The sequence below is a fragment of the Callospermophilus lateralis genome, chromosome 2 (assembly GCF_048772815.1).
Source record: "Callospermophilus lateralis isolate mCalLat2 chromosome 2, mCalLat2.hap1, whole genome shotgun sequence".
Lineage (NCBI taxonomy): Eukaryota > Metazoa > Chordata > Mammalia > Rodentia > Sciuridae > Callospermophilus > Callospermophilus lateralis.
Window position 1 is genome coordinate 50663972 of NC_135306.1, and position 19044 is coordinate 50683015.

The window sequence follows — 19044 nt, forward strand, 5'->3', positions numbered from 1 at the left end:
CAAAATACCTGAGACTGAGTAATTTATAAATAACAGAAATTTATTTCCTCACAGTCCAAAATCAAAGCACTAGAATCTGGTGAGGACCTTTTTACTACGCTATTTTATGGCAGAATGTGGGAGAATGGGGCTGAGGGGAGGAGAGAGAGACTGAACAGACATAGGGGTTGGGGGAGACACCCTTCTTCCACCTTTCTGTTCCATATAGCCCCAGCTGATCAGACAAAGTGAGAGCAGACGTCCTCCACTCTGTCCACCAACTCACATAAGAATCTCTGAAAATTCCCTCACATACTCATCCAAAAGCAAGGCTTCACCAAACATTTGGGCATCCCTTAATTTAGTCAAGTTGACACATAAAATTAACCATCACAGATATTAAAGACAATTTTGGTGAGACATTAGAAGGAAATCATGAACCATGTTATTGGACATTAGAGGAGAGGTGGTTCCTTTTTGTAAAATAACAAAAAGGGAGAATTTGGCTCCATATGTTCCACCATTGAGTGGAAAGTAGAATGTATAGCAATAAACTTGGATATTTACCTGAATACATTTCCAAGCAAAATGTAGAGTGCACATCCTGATTTCTCCTTGTTATAGTAAAATGTGTAGGAAATGTATGACAAATGTATAGGAAAGAGATAAATTGAGGAATGAACTGTAAGCAAAATTAAAAAAAAAAAATCCCAACACTAAATCGTTTCAAAAATATTCAACTTAATCCAGATAATGTGCTCTGGCTTTTTTGTTGTTGTTGTTAAGAAAATGACTTATGTGACTCATGGATCCCAATTAACCATCTATCTCAGCAGGAGACATGAACAGAGATTATTATTCAGGAAAGATCTGTAGAGGACTCTTTTGTCTAATAACTTGGACCCTGGTGAATAGCATGATAGACTGACATGATATCTGAGGCTTTTATACAAGAGAAAAGCTTCCAGCTTGGATTAAATGGATAGAGACAGGACAAAAATGAAAGGAGGATGACTCTGAGAGCAGAGGCATGGATGTAGAGGCCTGGGCTTCCTTTCAGGCTGAGAGGGCAGGGCTGCCTTCCTGGCAGGCACACGGGACAGAGTATCCAGCCACGAGAATTATTCTCAGGCCTTGATATCCAATGGAATGTGCCTGACTAGGTTTGTGGTATACTTGGGACCTAGGATCTCCTTTTCCTTCCTATTTCTCCCTTCTGGAATGTTTCCTATGCCTGTCTCATCAATGTATTCTGGAAGCTGAGAGCTTGTTTTCTAGTTTCACAAGTCCACAAATGGGGAGGAATGGTGTACCAAGAGGACCACACCCAAGTCTTACCAGTAACTAGTTCAGATGATGAAACTTTGAACTTTTGGAGTTGGTGATATTTAGATGGTATTTTGGGACTAGAGTTGATGCTGGAATGAATTAAGAATTTGCAGGGTGTGTGTGTTAGGGTCAGGTGAATATTTTGCATTTGAGAAGGACATGAATTTGGGGGACAAAAGAGCAGGTTATGAGTTGAATTTTGTCCTTCCTCCCCCAAAAAAGATAGGATAAAGTCTAAAACTCTGATACTTCTGAGTATGATATTATTTGGAAATAGAGTCTTACAGATGTAATGATGCTTTACAGACGTAATAAAGCTTCATATGTCTCCTAAATTGGGTCCTAATCCAATTCCATCTGTTGAACTTAAAGGAGAAGGGGAAGACACATGGCCAAGAAGCCCACACACTCAGGGACCGAAGTCAAGGAAGCCAAGGAACTCCATGGATCAGGGGCCAGTAACAGACCCTAGAAAGAGACAAGCAGAGATTCCACCCAGAACTCAGAGGACATACGGCCTGGTGATACTTGGATTTTGGACTTTGTCAGAACTGTGAGAGAACAAATTTCTGTTGTCTTAAGTCACCCAGGAAAGAAAGCTACCATGTAAAGAAATTTGGGCTTTATTTGACCTTGAAGGTAAAAGAATGCCCTCCTTGAAATAATTTGAGCAGATGAAAAAAAAAAAAGAAGTCAAATCTACACTTTAGAAAGAGAACCCCATTAAAGTGAGAAAAATATAGGATAGCAACTACAGTATACTTTCCTGTATATATGTCATATCTCCTCCTGGAGTATAAATTCTATGGCAGCAGGGACTATGTTTTATTTTTTCTGTCCCTTTGTGTATTTCCAATATATAGGATACCATTAATTCCTAAGTAAAAATTGGCTAAATGGATAAATAAAAACCTAAGTGATTGAACTTTTCATGATAAGCTTCCAAACATACCATCCCTGAAGGAAAAGAACTTACTCAACTTTGAATCCTCAATACAAAATATATAGCAGATTGCTAAAAGACCAAAAAAATCAAAATTCAGAAAGTAAGTGAATTCACTGAGTAGTTACTTTTATCTTTAATGTATCATGCACAGGGGAGAAAAAGAGACTATGCATGAAATATTTTACACAGCACAATGCTTCCACGTGGAATGAGATTATGAAACACAGAAGAAAAAACAGCCAACTCCTTGTTTCTGACATCATCACCTCTGGAATAACTGGTGGACATTTGATACTAGTGACTCAGGTCACAGACAGAAATGGAGAAATAATCATGCCATTCCATTCATTTCAAACTACTCACCACAGGAATTATTAAAAATGGAAAAGAACTTCTTTGTTGAGAGTACGGTTCATTTTAATGTTGCCAGAGTAAAGTATAGACATCAAAACTCCTTGACCTCAGTTATTGCTTATTTCTTTACTGTATTATCCATTTAAGAACAATATTATATAAGGCATTACTTAAAAGGAGTTCTCTTTTCCTCTTTTGAAATGCTTTATTTTCTGAAATAGCAATAAGCAATATTATAAATAAATATGCTGATTTATTATGAAAAGGCTCATTTATAATCACACTTTTGCTTTTGATACACATATATTAGGTATCAACTGATGGATTCCATTAATTATGAAAATAAAACATACTTTTTCTTTATTTGTTTTGAAAATAACCCCAACATTATTTTTAAAGGCAGCACATGTTCTATCTGTAAATTTATGCCACTCTTTTAAAAAAAATATTTATAACAGAAACCAGCTTTGTGCTTTGCAACAAATATAAATGGGGTGATTTGTATAATGAAAATAAATGAATAACAGCAGTACTAATAGAGCTGATCCTATTTGTGATGGCTCATTAACTTCATACAGGATGCAATTTACTGCCTTGGATCAGGAGTTGATAATGTTACAATCTGGAGCTATTAGCTAAAAATGGTTGCAATAGGAAGTTAATAGGTTTGTTCATTCATTGGGAAGTCAGTATCCCTTTTTATATGCATCCCCATACTAAGCCACACACTCAAAAAGGGCACAAGGAGGAAAACGACAAGGACAAGACATAACTTGAGTACTATTAATATGAATAGTTAGCTGGGCACAGTGGTGCATGCCTGTAATTCCAGTGGTTTGGGAGGCTGAGGCTTGAGGATCTTGAGTTCAAAGTAAGCTTCAGCAAAAGCAAAGCACTAACAACTCAATGAGACCCTGTCTTTAAGTAAAATACAAATCAGAGCTGGAGATGTGGTTCAGTGGTCAAGTGCCCCTGCCTCTGAATTCAATCCCTGGTATTAAAAAAAAAAAAAAAAAAAAAGAAGAAGAAAAGAAAAGAAAAATAAATACATGACTAGTGAATATTTAATAAGCTCATTGTAAGTACTTTCAATGTATTTGAGTACTTAATCATCACAGCAATCTATCAGGTGCTTATGATTTCTTTCCTCATTGTGTAAGCGAGGGAATGAGGTTTAAAAATTTGCTCCAATACACAAATGAGTGATGGAGCTTTTATTCCAATTTAGAGGGCATAATTTCAGTACCTGTGTCCTTAATTATTTATACTATGACAACTGCTTCCTATTTCTTTTTTTTTTAGTTTTAATTTTTTAATTTGTTTTAATTAGTTACACATGACAGTACAATGATCTTGACATACCATACATTTGAATCAGATGGAGTATAATTTCTCATTTTTCTGAGTGTATAGGTTGCAGAATCACATTGGTTATGCAGTCACGTATATACATACAGCAATAATAATGTCTATTTTATTCTGCTGTCCTTCCTTTCCCCCATCCCCTCCCCTCCCCTCCCATCACTTCTCTCTACCCAATCTAATCTTTTTTATCCACCTCACATCGTCATACATGTATTCTGACTTATCTCCAACTTCATCAAGTTTAGAATGATAAGCAAGTAAAAATCCCAGAGTTTTTCAGCGTAAAATATAAGGTAAAAAGAGACACCAACACAATGAGCCCATGAATGATTGCTAGATTGTAAGAGGAAGAGAGGGAAAGGGGAGACTGTGGTTTGAAAAGGTATAATCACTAAACCTAGGGTTTTCAAGTTATTAATGACATAATTAAACATGGACAAAATCTTAACCTGTGGGATAAGCTGAAGAAAAAAGTTGGGAGCATATTTTTAAAATGTTGATAAACATTGCCACTCCATGATTTCTAGTCTGCCACTGGCTGGCAGGGCACTCCTGGGAAAATCACACAACTGAGTGCAGCCATATTTCTCAGGCTGAGCTAGAAGATCCCAAAGGCAGTGCTTTCCAAAACCTGTCTGTAAAGCACTGTTGGGGATAAATGTGTGTCCTGGAGAAAAAGGAAAGTACAGGGTAGTAACTTTCTCATAAGGCAAACTATATTCAATTCAAAGGAGTGTTCTTTAGTCTGAAATTAGGGTCTTATTACCTTCTTGTTATTAACCATTTAACATTTCAATTGTAAAATAATGACAGTGAAATAGATAGTAAATGATCTCTTTCCATTTGTGTGTGTGTTGTTGGGGGAAGGTTCTGGGGGCCAAGCCTAGGACTTTGTACATACTAGGCAAGTGTCCTACTACTGAACTATACTTCTGCCCTGTATTTTTTTTTATTGTCCTTACATAACTGTTAAAAAGTTGGCTATTTTATCTTAATTACAGACTTCTTTTTTTGAAATGTTGTTTGAAATGCATGACAGACTACACAAGGAATCACTATTCTATTTTCAAACTCAAAATTTTCAGAATCTTCTACATTTCCACAGCTCTTTATAATTTGTTAAACATTTTCACATTAATTATATCACTTGGAGCTCTATGATCTGTGAAATAATCTCGTGTTCTACAGATTTTAAAAATACAGAGTTTAAGGTGATTAGGCAACTTCACCAAGATTATATGGTTTGTTTAAAAGCCAGATTCCTCCTCATGTTTTTTAACTTTGAATCCTATCTACTTTCCATCTAAAAGTGGTCCATGAATTGGACCTTACAATAGAATCATAGTGTTTTTTTGTTTGTTTGTTTGTTTTTTGGTGGTGCTGGGGATTGAATCCAGGGTCTTGTACATGCATGACAAGTACTCTACCAACTGAGGTATATCCCCAGCCCCTACTATAAGTGTTTTAATGTACACAGAACTAATAAGTTTGAATTTCTGGAGGATGGGGCCTAAGAGAGTTTTGTCTTTTAAGAACTCTCTGGGTGATTCTGGTCTATAGGCAAACTTGGGCACCACTATCAAATGGTACTTGCCTCTGTCTACCTGGACTCACAAGAAAGAAGCGGAATTTAGAGATAGACAGAACTGGATATCCCTGGACAAGTCACATGACCACCTGAGCCTCAATTTCTACATCTGTGAAATAAGGACTATGATATCTAACATGTAGATTGTAAATATTTTGAAAAATAATATCTAGTACCTAAATCTGTTAGTCACCCAAAAAAGGAAGCCATCATCATTACTACTGCTACTATGGAAATACTACCTAGAATGATGCTCTATTACTACTAAGAAATAGGTACATATTATAAATAGCAATGATTGTAGAATTTTCCTTAAACAAATTTATAGCAAATGCAGGTTAACAATTTCCTTGTGATGGTCTCAATTTTTTCCTTTGTGAAATATCTACATCAGTTAATTTCTGGGGTATCTTTGGCTCTAAGAAGCCTGGGACTACATGGTTCTATTGAAGAATTGAAGAAGGAAGTTTTGAGGAAGTAGCTTTAGAAGATTATTAAATAAATAAAATTGAAATAAATTCGTACTTATAAATGACAACCCTATAGCTATGCTGTCATTTTCTGTCAAGGCAAGACTATGTCTAAATCCAAAGATTTGCTTCTTTACAGTTTATAATTTGTATGTATCTGGGATTAAAAGTATTTGAAACAGCTTACAACAAATTACAATAAGACAACAATAAAGCCAGAGGAGAAAGCTAAGAATCATTAATAAATGGGGCAGGAAAAGAAGATAGGGATAATGGGGTTGGGGAAATGCTCTTTTTATTTTTTCCAGGAAATTGGAAGAATTGGTTTATAAAAACTGCACCATTGAGTAGACATTAAGATTCCCGAACTTTGGGCAAAGGAGAAGGGGGAGGGGAGTGGGTATGGGGGCAGGAAAGATGGTGAAATGAGATGGGCATCATTATCCTAGGAACATGTATGACTTCACATGTGGTGTGACACTACATCATGTATAACCAGAGACATGAAAACTTGTGCTGCATTTGTGTACAATGAATCAAAATGCATTCTGCTATCATATATACCTAATTAGAATAAATAATTTTAAAAAAAGATTCCTGTGTTTCTAAAAAGATGAAAATAAGGTTTTCTCCTTAATGTTTCTTACCTAAGAATGAAAGCACTAATGTCTAATAAAGAGAAGCAACCTAAATGAAAGATTAGTCTATGAGTAGAGTGGAATTTATTCATTTAAACTCGTTTTGCAGTAGCTATGAGTGCTCTAATTTTTTTAAATTAACTTCACTTATCATTCTGAAGTATCACTGCATTTACATATTCCATCTTTACCCTTCTATCATCTTGTTATCCTTATGCTTTAACTCATTTTAGAAAATTCTGGTAGGATTTAATAAGAAAATAAAGGCTGTGGTGCTCAGGGTAGAAAGGATCCCAAAAATACCCCTATAAATTCATATTAAGTTATAATTTTTGATGTCTTGAGTACCCTCTGATCTAGTTACAATCAAACTTAAAGCTTCAATTTTAGACTCAGTTTCCTTTCTATTCCTGCTGTAACTGCCCTGGGTCAGGCTGTAGCCTCACCTAGACTGCTACAGGCATCTCTGTTTTAATGGGTCTCCTTGCCCCTTCCTAATTCTGGGTTCATATAATTTTGGCTATAGCCTTCTTTGTAAAGAGCCCTGTTTGTATCTTTATACCATTAACACTCTTTCTTGGCCTTCCTCTGTTTACCATAGTCCTTCTACCACTTAATCCTCCATGATTGTCTCCCAAACTACCACACTTAGTGTGGTCTGTAGCCAAATTAAATTACCTGTTAGTGTTCAAATGCAGCTTGAGTTTTTCCATCACCTTACCATTCTATTGCATCTTACAAGACAAATAAATGAAGAAAATAAATATCCAGGGATAATTTCTATGTATAAGTCACAATTCTTTTTGATTACAGTACAATATACATTTGCACCCAAATCTAACCAGTTACTACATTAAGAATCTAAGTTAAAGAGGCATCTTTATATGTAATCCAAAGTCTAGCACTATCGCCTCATATTTACTGTATATAAAATTTTTTCTTTAGCTGCTGAGAAAGGATTTTCTTTCAGTTGCCAAGGCACACAAGGCCAGCTGGCAGGAGTAGTCTAGGAAAAAAAACATGCCACATTGAGTTCCCATGCAACAGAAACAAATGAAACCTAATTTGCTGATCTGTCTTGTTTATTTTGGTTCATTCGACAATGTAATATAACAGAAACAACATTGAACTGGGTCTTAGAAGACCCAAAATTTAGTCCTATTTCTACCATTGACCAACCATATAACTTTCACAATATCATGCAAATTTCTCGTCCTTGCTTTTTTTTCACTTACAAAATGAAAATCTTCCTTGCTTTACTCAAAGAGTCCATGCACATAGTAATATTATTCTTTTATTTGCCATTCCCTAAAATGTAGCCTTTTTCTACATCTATGTGCTTTACAATTCTATCCTGTGGTGAAGCCTTTGCAGATGCCATAAATCCATGTTAATCTCACTGAGGGTCCTACAGGAGGATTCCTATAAATAATCACAGATAATTTTACAAATATTTGTAAAATATTACAAATGGTATTATTCAAATATATTTTAAGGGGTTGATTAGATGATCTCTGAAGCCCTTGCTAGTTTAAAAGTAGTAAATTTCTACATTCAAATTTATACTTGAAATTCAACTATTTTGTATATAAAGAAAACTTCAGATATGTGTACATCATCTCTATTCTCATATCTTGGAAATTTTTGGACATGCCAATTTCCCTGTCTCCCAATTTTAACCCTTACAAAGTCTTATTATACCTGTTACCTTCTTATATATGTAACAACTTGCCTGACATCTCACATCTCTTGTAGTAATTTGTACTAGTTTTTTGTTTTACATCAGAATATAGATTTAAGTTTTAAGAAACATAAGAATTTACAGGCTGGGGTTGTGGCTCAGAGGTAGAGTGCTCACCTAGCACATGTGGGGCGTTGGGTTTGATCCTCAGCACCACAAAAAAATAAAACAAAGGTATTGTGTCCAACTTCAATGAAAACAAAATATTTTTTTAAAAAGAATTTAAAACAAATTACTGAAACATATTTTATGTTTTTCTTATATTGCTAGTTGTAATATTACAGATTCTGAAAAGAAATTTTTAATTAATATCATCTTGGGAAAGGCAAATATTCTTTAAAATGTCTACTTTGTTAAAATATAAAAGTATATGATAGCACACAGAAAAATTGCTTGCTCCAAAAACGAGATGTGTCATCACAATCTAAAAGGTGGACCTTAAAATAAAGATGGTGAGTACATGTAAACTTATTAACCCTTTGTCACCTCACTCTCTAGTCAGAGTAGAGACTGATAAATTGATACGAGGAAACAGAACTCCTTGATATCCTGGGGCTTTTTAAATTATTTTTTTTCAGTTGTAGATGGACACGATATCTTTAATTAATTAATTTATTTATTTATATGTGGTGCTGAGTATCAAACCCAGTGCACACACATTCAAGGCAAGTGCTCTACCACTGAGCTACAACCCCAGCCCTCCTTGATATCCTGTTTTAAAGAGTAACCTGGCTGAAATTCAACCTAGCTGACACTGCCATGCCTTTCCCTACAGTTTGGATTTTTAATATAATCGGAATTACAGTGAAGAAGCTACAAGTCCTCCTGCACTTTGAGTTTTTAGAGGCACTCTCACCTGAGCTATTCTGCAGATATAGGTCAATCAAAGGCGATGCTTCTGAATACACACACACATACACACACACACACAACTTTGGGGATAACCAAGCTGAGGTAATTTCAAAGTCTAGTACATAAATGATACAAGATAATCTGCCATATTCAAGTGACACTCAGGAAAGAAAGAAAACCCTCTCTAGTCTACTTTTCCTTAATACAAAATACAACACTTGAACTTTTAGATAAATTAAATCTCTATATTCTGAAGAGAGATTTATAAACTCTAGAGAGTAATATTAAATGATTCAGATAGTGGCATCATGCAAAAACAAAGTCACCAGAACCCTTCACACAAATTAAATGGAAAGAATTCAGCACTTACCTGGCATAAACCACTGATGCACATATCCAGTGATTCGGTATAGCAACGAGTTCCATCTAACACCTTTGGTGCTAGTTCAACAACCAGGGTTGTTCCCTTGGCTTGACACTTTAGTGAACAGGGGTTGTCGGGGTCATTAGACACAGGAAGCCATTCATAAAACTGGCCATGGTGCTTGACATCATTATGAGCAGAGCATTGCTGAGCTCGGAAATCTCCTGCTTCTGGTGGGCAGTCCTGGAGAAGAAAAGGAGGGGAGCAAAAAGTTAAGGGGATGGTCCCAAACAGAAAAGTGGAACAGCTATGTGGTTGGTTGAAGTTGCAGAAAACAAAGCAAAAGCTTTGTCATTACCATGGACCCTCCCATATCAGGTCATGTGATTATTTGACCCTCAAAGTAAAGAAAGCTGAGAAAACAATCTCCTGGAAATAAATTTTCTAATTAAAGTTAAATGAGAGAGTAACCAGTTTGAGATAATTATTTTGGCTGATATTTGTTGGGAAAGTAACCATCTTGAAATGCATTTTCTGACAAATGTCCACTGGTCCATGAATACTTCCACATCGATAGCATTTCCATTTCCTTGTAACTTAAGTGGAACCTGGAATTAGCTGAAACCATCTTTGTCTCCTTTGATCCAGACACTGGAAGCTAGAATGATTCGTTATTGTAATGACTAGCAGAAAAAATTTATAATAATTTCATTCAAAAAAATTTGGGGTATTGCTTGGCATTTTTTTCTAGAATTAAAGCTACATAGTATCTAGAATGAATCTCAGGGAAAGAATTTCCAAGAGAGATGGTCATTTACACATGGGTGTGTGGCAGCAATACCGTGGGTCTCCCTGACTTGTTTTGCCCATGCTCAGAGCAGAGTTAATAATACTAATCAGCTCTCAAGGTCACTGTGAGAGGCTCATGAGTTTATTCTGGCCAATTACTGGCTTGTGGAAGCTACCTAGTAAATGGTAGCAAGTCCTGTGATTATTTAATGAAGTCACAGGAAAGAGTTGGAGAATTAAGAGATTCTCTCAATTTAAATATTAAAAGATATTGGCAGAGATCAATGGAAAATAAGACTCTCCTATATTTCAGAGAGGGTGATTGAAAGTGTGAAACCATGAGTAACAATGGCTATTATTTAATAAATGATAAAACACAGTGAAAGCAGATAAGATTTTGCCTTAAAAAGGCAAATACTGTGTCTTCTTTGGAAAGGTTTTTTGACAAGTCTATTTCATTCTATATGTCTCCAGAATGATTCTTACTGTAAAGATTTTAGACTATCCAGGCACAGAGAGGCTTCTTAGATAACTTGTTGTTCTAAAGGATTTGCATGTGGCCTTTCATAGTTCTCAGTTACTACATTATCATTTTGAGAGTTCTTAAGAGAACTCTCTTTTTCTGTAAATCTCTTTACATTCCTATAAGCATTCAGAGAACAGCATTGTTTTTTATTTTATAAAATGGAATTTTTGACTCTTCCCAAACTTATCAAGTAACACATAAGGCTCTGATATTCTGGGGAGCATAAATTCTTTCTAGGCAAGAGTAGATAGGAGATAAACAATTAGATACTTATTTAGGATGAACATGAAATCGCTCAAAATACAACATAAAACCTCAAAGACATTTTACTGTTAGTGTTGTATGTGTTCTCAGGGTGAATAAAACATAGTTGTAAAGGAAAAGAACAATTTAAACAACAAAGGTGTAGATACATAGGTACTCAATAGGCTTAAGTGATTTTAAATACTAGCTGAAAAAAATTTCATTTGAATTCACTGTTCATTAATTTCTTAAATGATAGAGTAAATTTTCTAAAGACCCAGAAACAAATAAATAGTACATGTGCACATATTATACAAGATATTTACTTGTTTATTGTGAAAAAATCAAACAAAAAACAAAACCCTGAACACAAAACAGGGAAATTGTACCAAACCATGACAGACAGTACAAACTAAATTTAGTGTTTGATACCAGCTCATTTCAGACCATATGTCCTGACATAAGAGCACAAACTTGAATTAACATGAAGTCTTTGTGGATTCACATTCCAAAAAAAAAAAAAAATTACAACTTGCTTATTTAAATTCTACCAATATCTGCTTAGATTTCACTTATTAACTTCATCCCTAAAACAACCCTATTACTAACCACAGCTCCAAACTATGAACATATACTTCTCTAAATCCCCCCATAGCTTTATCCAGTTCACAAGTTTCCCTGGTTCGTCAGTGCATAGGAACTTCCACAGTTAAATTGATAATTTACTTAATAATGTTTAAATCAAGTGTTTTCTTGTGCATAATACCTGTCATCCTAGGAGTCACTCAATTACCGTGTAGAAGAAATACTGAAGCACACTCATAAACATTGAAGAAATTGTTTGAAATAGTCCCAAATCCCTTTCATAATTACCTTTGCTGCTTCTTTTTTTTTTTTTTTTTTTTCTATAAATACAAGTGAACCAGCTAGAAAGGAATTCCAGGGTCAGGCTGAATCACTTTTGCCTTAAAGTAAGAAGGGTAAGATATAATTAAGTGATGTCTTAGTATGAGCTATAGGTAATTTTCTGCATTTTTACAATTCCAAGAAAAGAGTATGAGCTGCATTTTTTAATTGATGTTACTACCTTATCTTATTACAGACAAAATCTTAAGACTCCTTTGAGTTCCTCCTATTCAACAAAAGGTGTTGATTCATCCCACTTTCCTAAAACAAGACTCAAAGGCAGTCAAAGGTAAAACTATTTAAAAAAGTGAAAATATTAAGATCTTTGTTCTCTTTTCTGTGACCAAATCAGTAAATATATTTAGACATATAGAGAATCAGCTTGCAGAGAGATGTTCCTGTTTGCAATTCACTTGCTCATAATGTTAAGAAGAATACCTATTATAGGTTTTATGATTTTTCATAAATAGAAAATCTCTCTGAGAATAATAATGCTCAAGAGCACTATTACTCACTTTCATCACTACTGTGTCTCCTTCTGCTCATATATTTATAGGGGTGGGGACATATAGTTTGCTAAATTTTAAATGCACTTGAAACCTGGAGTTCAGAGTTAAAACCTGAACTTGAACCTTTATAATGAGTTTATTTATACTCTGCAAAATGCAACTTCCTGTTTTAAGGAAAGGGCTTAAGAGGACTTATAAAACAGGTTCAGAAAGCTTCTTGGACATCAAATAGCTCTTACAAAATAACATTTTGATGATTTAAGTGTAAATGAATCAGAAACATATGAATTAAATTTCCCTTGAAATACACGTGCTTAAAAATTAAGGGAAGAAGGATTTGGCAAAACATTCTTTGTTTGAGTCCAAAACTTCTCAAGTATAATTCAAGACATTTATTGAATCCCTAATAATCTGAGATCTTCTGGGTATAGGAATGGAAACACAAGAAAAGTCATTGTAGCCTCTAGTCCCACAAATATCCTAATAAATATAACAATAATAACAACAGAATATCTCTTATTTGTACAGAAACTTACCTTCTACAAAGTTTTTAGATTTTAATTATAATTTGGTCCTTTAAACCAGCATACTCCCTGAGCCTTCTAAAAGTCAGGTCTACAAACAAATGTCCTAATTACTTTGAACTTTGCTTTATATCACAAGTCACAGTTCTGCCCAGGAAGAATGGCTGTCCTTCACGTATAATAAATACAGAAGATACCGAATATATACAATGTGGGATTTCTGCTCTTATCTAATGTGAATAATGGGAATATTAAGCTTTCAATGGAGATAGTTAAAACAAATGAATTATGATTTATATATTTTTATGTGGAACTTGGTGCACAGGCAGTAATGATGAAGACAAAGCTACTGAAAACACGTGCTACCCCTCACCATGAACCAGGCCAAAACAGGGTGCAGGAAAGGGAAACTGGACTGAAGACCCTAGGTTCCAGCCTCTCACACATCTCCAGAAAGATCTGAAGGAGAAATGGAGCAAGAGAAAGCAACTGAAGGCATTTCCCCTCTGGATTTGTACACTCTCACACGCCTGTGGCTTGACAGCTCTCATCAGGTCACTAGGCTAGAACTTCCTTATTCGGTGGAGATATATTTTCTTTGTAATAGATGATCCCATGAATTACTATTCAGCCATTTAATATAACAGCTTTTCTCTCCAATTTTTAAGCACTTAATCCTAACTGTGTCTGAGCTTTCTTCTTTAAAAACACAAAAATAAAGCCTGACCTTTTATTTGCTCCCATTATAATTCATACAGTCAGTGGAGTTCTGCCATATATGAATCTAATTCAAAACATTTTCTGGTTAATCAGCTAGCCAGTGGGAAAGATAAGATGGATCCCAGATGTCCCCTGATGATGATAGGTAGATCAGATTACACCGTGGGACAAAGGAGGGTCAGGCTTCTCAGAACTTACTCAGTGGGCAAGATGTAAAAGATTATGTCTCAGCAGCTAAGGTGGCAGCCTATGAAAGGCCTTTAAATGGCTTTGAAAAAATAAACAGAATATGTATTCAGGGTCAGGAGAAACATTATTTGAAAAAATTTTTCATTGTTTTTTAAAGAAGATATTTTTCTTTCAGAGGGACATCCTTCTGCTTTATCTCTGTCCTTAAATATTCTGCAATTGAAGTATTCTATTAATTTTTCTGCTTCATTTAACTTATTTTATGAGTGTCATTGTATAAGTGTCATATTCTGATTCTATACTTTTATTTACAGAGTTAATATTAAGAAAATTATATTCAGATGACCAAACATATGCAATGTAGTCACTAGAAAAAAAAAATATCTTATCACTGAATTTCCCCTGCTAGAATCATTCTACTAAACCCAATACCACTGTATATACTGTGCTAATCACTCACCCTCCATAAAAGTTACTGTGAAAGAAAACAAATTAGAATTGCTTAATAAAGTCTATACACTATCCTGCAATAATGCTAGATTACTACTTTGTGATAAAACATACAGATATTTATCAGCTATTTCATGACACTGGAAAAATCTCACTGGTTCTTAAATTTTAACCTTCAAATATTAGGAATCTTCAAATTAATGAAACAGGAAAAGTTTACCATAAAAAGTTCTTCTACAATAAGTGGATATAGGCTCTGGAAGAGATCCCTCTAAAGTTCTTGGTCTCTTAGAACACTTAAATAGATGTTGGGCTGCCTCTTTACTGTGTTTTATTACTTGACTATCTGTTTCTTACCTTGAGAGTTAAGATAAACCCACTGAATAGTAAGTTAGCATTGACACAATTCAATCTACTAAGATATTAGAAACATAACGAAGATTTTCACTTCTACTTCCAGCCCAAACCTCCTTTCCTGTATTCTAGATTCCTACATACAACTGTTTATTTGCCATCTGTCTGTCTAAGGCATCACATACTCACCCAGACCTCTGTTTCTCCCCTGAGCCCCAGCAAATCTGATTCCCCTAAAGCCTGCCCCATCCCAGTCTCTGTCAATTCCATTGTTTTCAGGCCCCCAAAACTTAGAGCAGTGGTTCCAAAGTTTAAGTGTGTAACAAAATCTCCTGGAGGGCTCCTTAAACCCAAGCTGGTAGAGCCCTCCAGAGATTCTCATTCAGTGGACCAGGAGTGCTGTTCCCTGGCAAGTCACCAGGCAATGCCAATGATGCTGATTGGTATCCACACATTGGGTACACTGCCTTCCAGAAGTGTTGATTCTATTTCCCAAAGTACAGAACCTGACTTATAACGGATCTCCCCTCTACCCTCACTCTTCTGGAGAATTCTGTCAACACAGTAACCAGAATATTCTTATTAAAGCGGATCTTGTCACCTTTCTGATATAACTCATGTGGGCGACTCCACAATTAGATTTACCTCCTGTCACAGGTAAAGATCTGGCTTCCACTTTGCCTCTGGCCTACCACATTCTGCTTTCCTTACTCACTTGGTGGCCATTACACTGTATTCCCTGCTCCTCCTGAACACCCCCTGGGCACATGCATTCTCTCTCTCCTCTAGAATTCCCTTTGCCCAGATTCTGAGTAGCTAATTAACTCACCTCATCAAATCTTGGCTCAAATACCACCTTCTCAATGAATCCTATTCTGATCTATGTGATATTGCAACGCTCTCCCACTACCCATTCCTCTTTATTCTGCTCAGCCCCATCCCCCACAAAACGGAAATACCATCAAGTATACCATTTAATTTGCTTGTTTATTATGCTTGGGGTTTTTGTTGTTGTTGTTGTTTACTTAGAGACAGGGTCTCACTGAGTTGCTTAGGGCCTTGTTAAGTTGCTGAAGCTGGTTTTGAACTCGCAATTCTTGTTTTTTGTTTTTGTTTTTTAATTGTCAGTCTCCTTCCACTAAAATATAATCTCGAGGAGGGCAAGGGAATTCAACTTTGGCTATTATATGTCAAGTACTCAAATATTTGTTGAAATAAAACGACTAACGCTTTGAATAAATGAAATAGAGGTCCTACTTTTTTGTTGTGTAAACTATAATTCTGTTTTCTTAAATCTCGCAGGAGTTTAAGTCTTGATAGTTTTCTAATTTATGGAATGTCTAATTCTTTCTTTATATAAAAACAATAAAGCTACAAGAATACTTACATATTTAAGACACTAGGAAAATTTGGTAGGGAGTTTTGCCTAGTTTCTGAATAGGCAGTGTGATATTTCCTCTCCCATGTAAACAAATTTAACTGGGCAATATTAAGAAACATAAAGTATGCTGAAATCATTTATTACTCAAAAAATGGCCAGACATTTTTAAGTTTTATTAAACACTTAATGTTATATACATACACTATAAAGTGCTAATGTTAAGGTAACAAGCTTTATCCCCCCAATTTTGGCCACCTGCTTATACTAACATCAACATCATCATCAAAAGCATTTATTTGTGCAAGACTGCTCACTGCTATGTAAAACGAAATTAAACAGACATAGTCCCTGCCCTGTCTAGACAGTCTGTATGGATACAATTCTATTATATTTCAAGAGCATAATATTTAAATCTATAATACATCCCTATGAGTGCAAAGAACAGAAAATGTGGTGGATTGGGAGGGTGGTGCCATGGTAGATAAAGACTTCTTTTTCCTTTTTTAAAAGACCCACAGACCTTTTACAAAGCCAATATTAAATGGCTTGGTGCACCATGCTTTCATAAATGTTATAGTTTAAAATTCCTTGTTTTTTGTTCCTTTTTTTTTCCTGGTACAAAAAGTTTACAGATTTTGTTTTCATTATCCAATCCCCCACTTCCCAACTCTCAGTACTTCGGGGGAGTAGCATTTTCATGGGAAATGAGCACCTGTGAAAATGAATCATTAACCATCTTCATGCCTCAGTATGAATCAAGTTCATGCTCAATAAAATATCCTTACAATTTTGTGATCCTGTAAAATAATATAGAACTCTAATTTATTCAAGCTTTGGGTATGCCCTACTGTGCACCCACTTTACTGAGTGCTGGTTACAGGTATATTCAACAGCTTTAAACTGTTGTAATGTGATCATTCAGGTCCAGACATTAGAGGTACAAAATGTATGATATAATAAATCAGAAACCCCACCCTATTTGCTCCATTATAGCTTGTTATCTGAAAACAAATGCTTTGCCTGGCTAGTTTTTAATGTCTCCAGGCATCGGGAGAGCTGATCTAAGTAAAAATATTGAAAACATTTAGTTTTAAAAGTTCACTTTTTTTCCTTTGGGTAGTTTTTATTTCAGAGCTTTTATTTTTTCTCCTTTGAACAATGCAGACTTTTGGAATTTAATTCCCTAGAGGTATTTGTAAGACTGGTTATAGTTTGTCATGTTAGACTCTTAAATTCTCTCAATTTCGAAAATATTCATTCCTTGAGGCTTTTTATTATTTTTAGTTCCTTTCTTTGAATTTGCTCCAATTTAGCAATATCTTTCCTTAAATCAGCATTTCTGACTTTTTCCTATTTTTTATTACAGTCTAAAATAAGTGTTCTCCCCTCAGCATTAGCATATTTGAAGGGATAATTTGGAATCCTTTTGTTATGTGGCATACTATTTCATTTTATAAGTACACACAATTATACAGTGTTGGGTTCTCAGACTGCATGGAACAAAATATTTGCAGTGGAGAGTCCCAGGAAGGGAAGGTTCAGTGATACAAGTTAGCATATGAATACTGTCACTGGTGCTCAGGTGTGTTACAAAACAAGTTCTTTATGTTTCTATATACAAGTGAGAAAGGACAGGCTGGAGAGATTATGAAAGAGTGCAAATATAGAAACTGAAGAACATGTAGTTCTTCTGTCAGTCACTTCAAACATAAAATAGAAAAAGGCATGGTCTAGCCCAATCCAGATAAATGCTGAAAAGCCATTAGCTATATTAGCTAGTGTATATTTTAATATTTTTAAATGTAGCATTGTTGACTTTATAAGGATCAAATAAAAAGATTTCTTTGAAGTAAAAAACAAAAACAAAGATAAATGCTGCGTTGGACTATTATGAGAATTCTCTCATCACTTTCTCTCCTGCTCAATTTTTAAAGAGCCACCTGATGTTACCTGCAGGCTTCTTTTTGGCTCTCCCTGAATCTTGACAATGCAGTCTATTTTCCTGGAATTTTATATACAATGCTTCTTTTTTGGAAGCATGTAAGAGCACCATGAATAACTTGTAAAACCTCTGTGCACACCATTGGTAACATTTTTGTAGCACGACTTAATATTAACCAAGGTCAATTTCTTTTTTCTTTTCTTCTTCTTCTTCTTCTTTTTTTTTTTTTTTTTTTTTTTTTTTTGGTAACAGGGTTCTTAACTACTGAGCAACATCCCCAGCCCTTTTTATTTTTATTTTTTTGTTTTGAGACAGGGTCTTGCTAAGTTACTGAGGCTGGTTTTGTAATTGCAATTCTCCTGTCTCAGTCCCCTGAGCTGCTGGGATTACAGGCATGTGCCACCATGCCTAGCTAACCTGGGTCAATTTCTGCAAAACCATTTAAATCACTATCACTTCTAAATCAGTTCACTGAAGAATGATACTAGGATTGGAGGCTCTTCTTCACTAGAAGGCCTTAATATATGCAGAAAGACATCTATTCTTCAATCAATGGAATAAAACAGGGTGACCCTCTCACCCAAATTCCTCTCTAGGTAGTACACTAACCTTGAACATCAACACAAGTCCTGCTGGCAAGAGTCAGGTGCTCTTTTGTGTGGTAACTTTCTAAAGAGAGGGAGCAATGTGTTCTCATACTGTTATAGGGCACCAGTGAAGACTAACTGGGTCCTTCCTTACTGTCTTTGGAAAAAAGAAAATAAGTGGGATTACAAATGATAAAGAGTTTAATGATCTGCTCTCTCTTCCTTCCCTGATCCCCTTCCAACTTCTAGGTCAGAATTCCGACTGCACACACCCAATCTTATGGTTAATACTAAATAA

General features: G+C 35.3%; 1 protein-coding gene across 1 annotated transcript in view; it reads right to left on the bottom strand.

Annotated features, from left to right (window-relative positions):
- The window catches only part of Adamtsl1 (ADAMTS like 1), a 344581-nt gene that overhangs the window by 245239 nt on the left and 80298 nt on the right, over positions 1–19044 (bottom strand). Inside the window, exon 4 of the mRNA XM_077108065.1 lies at positions 9633–9869. Coding sequence (XP_076964180.1) covers positions 9633–9869 — 237 coding nt within the window. The remainder of the gene's footprint in view (positions 1–9632; positions 9870–19044) is intronic.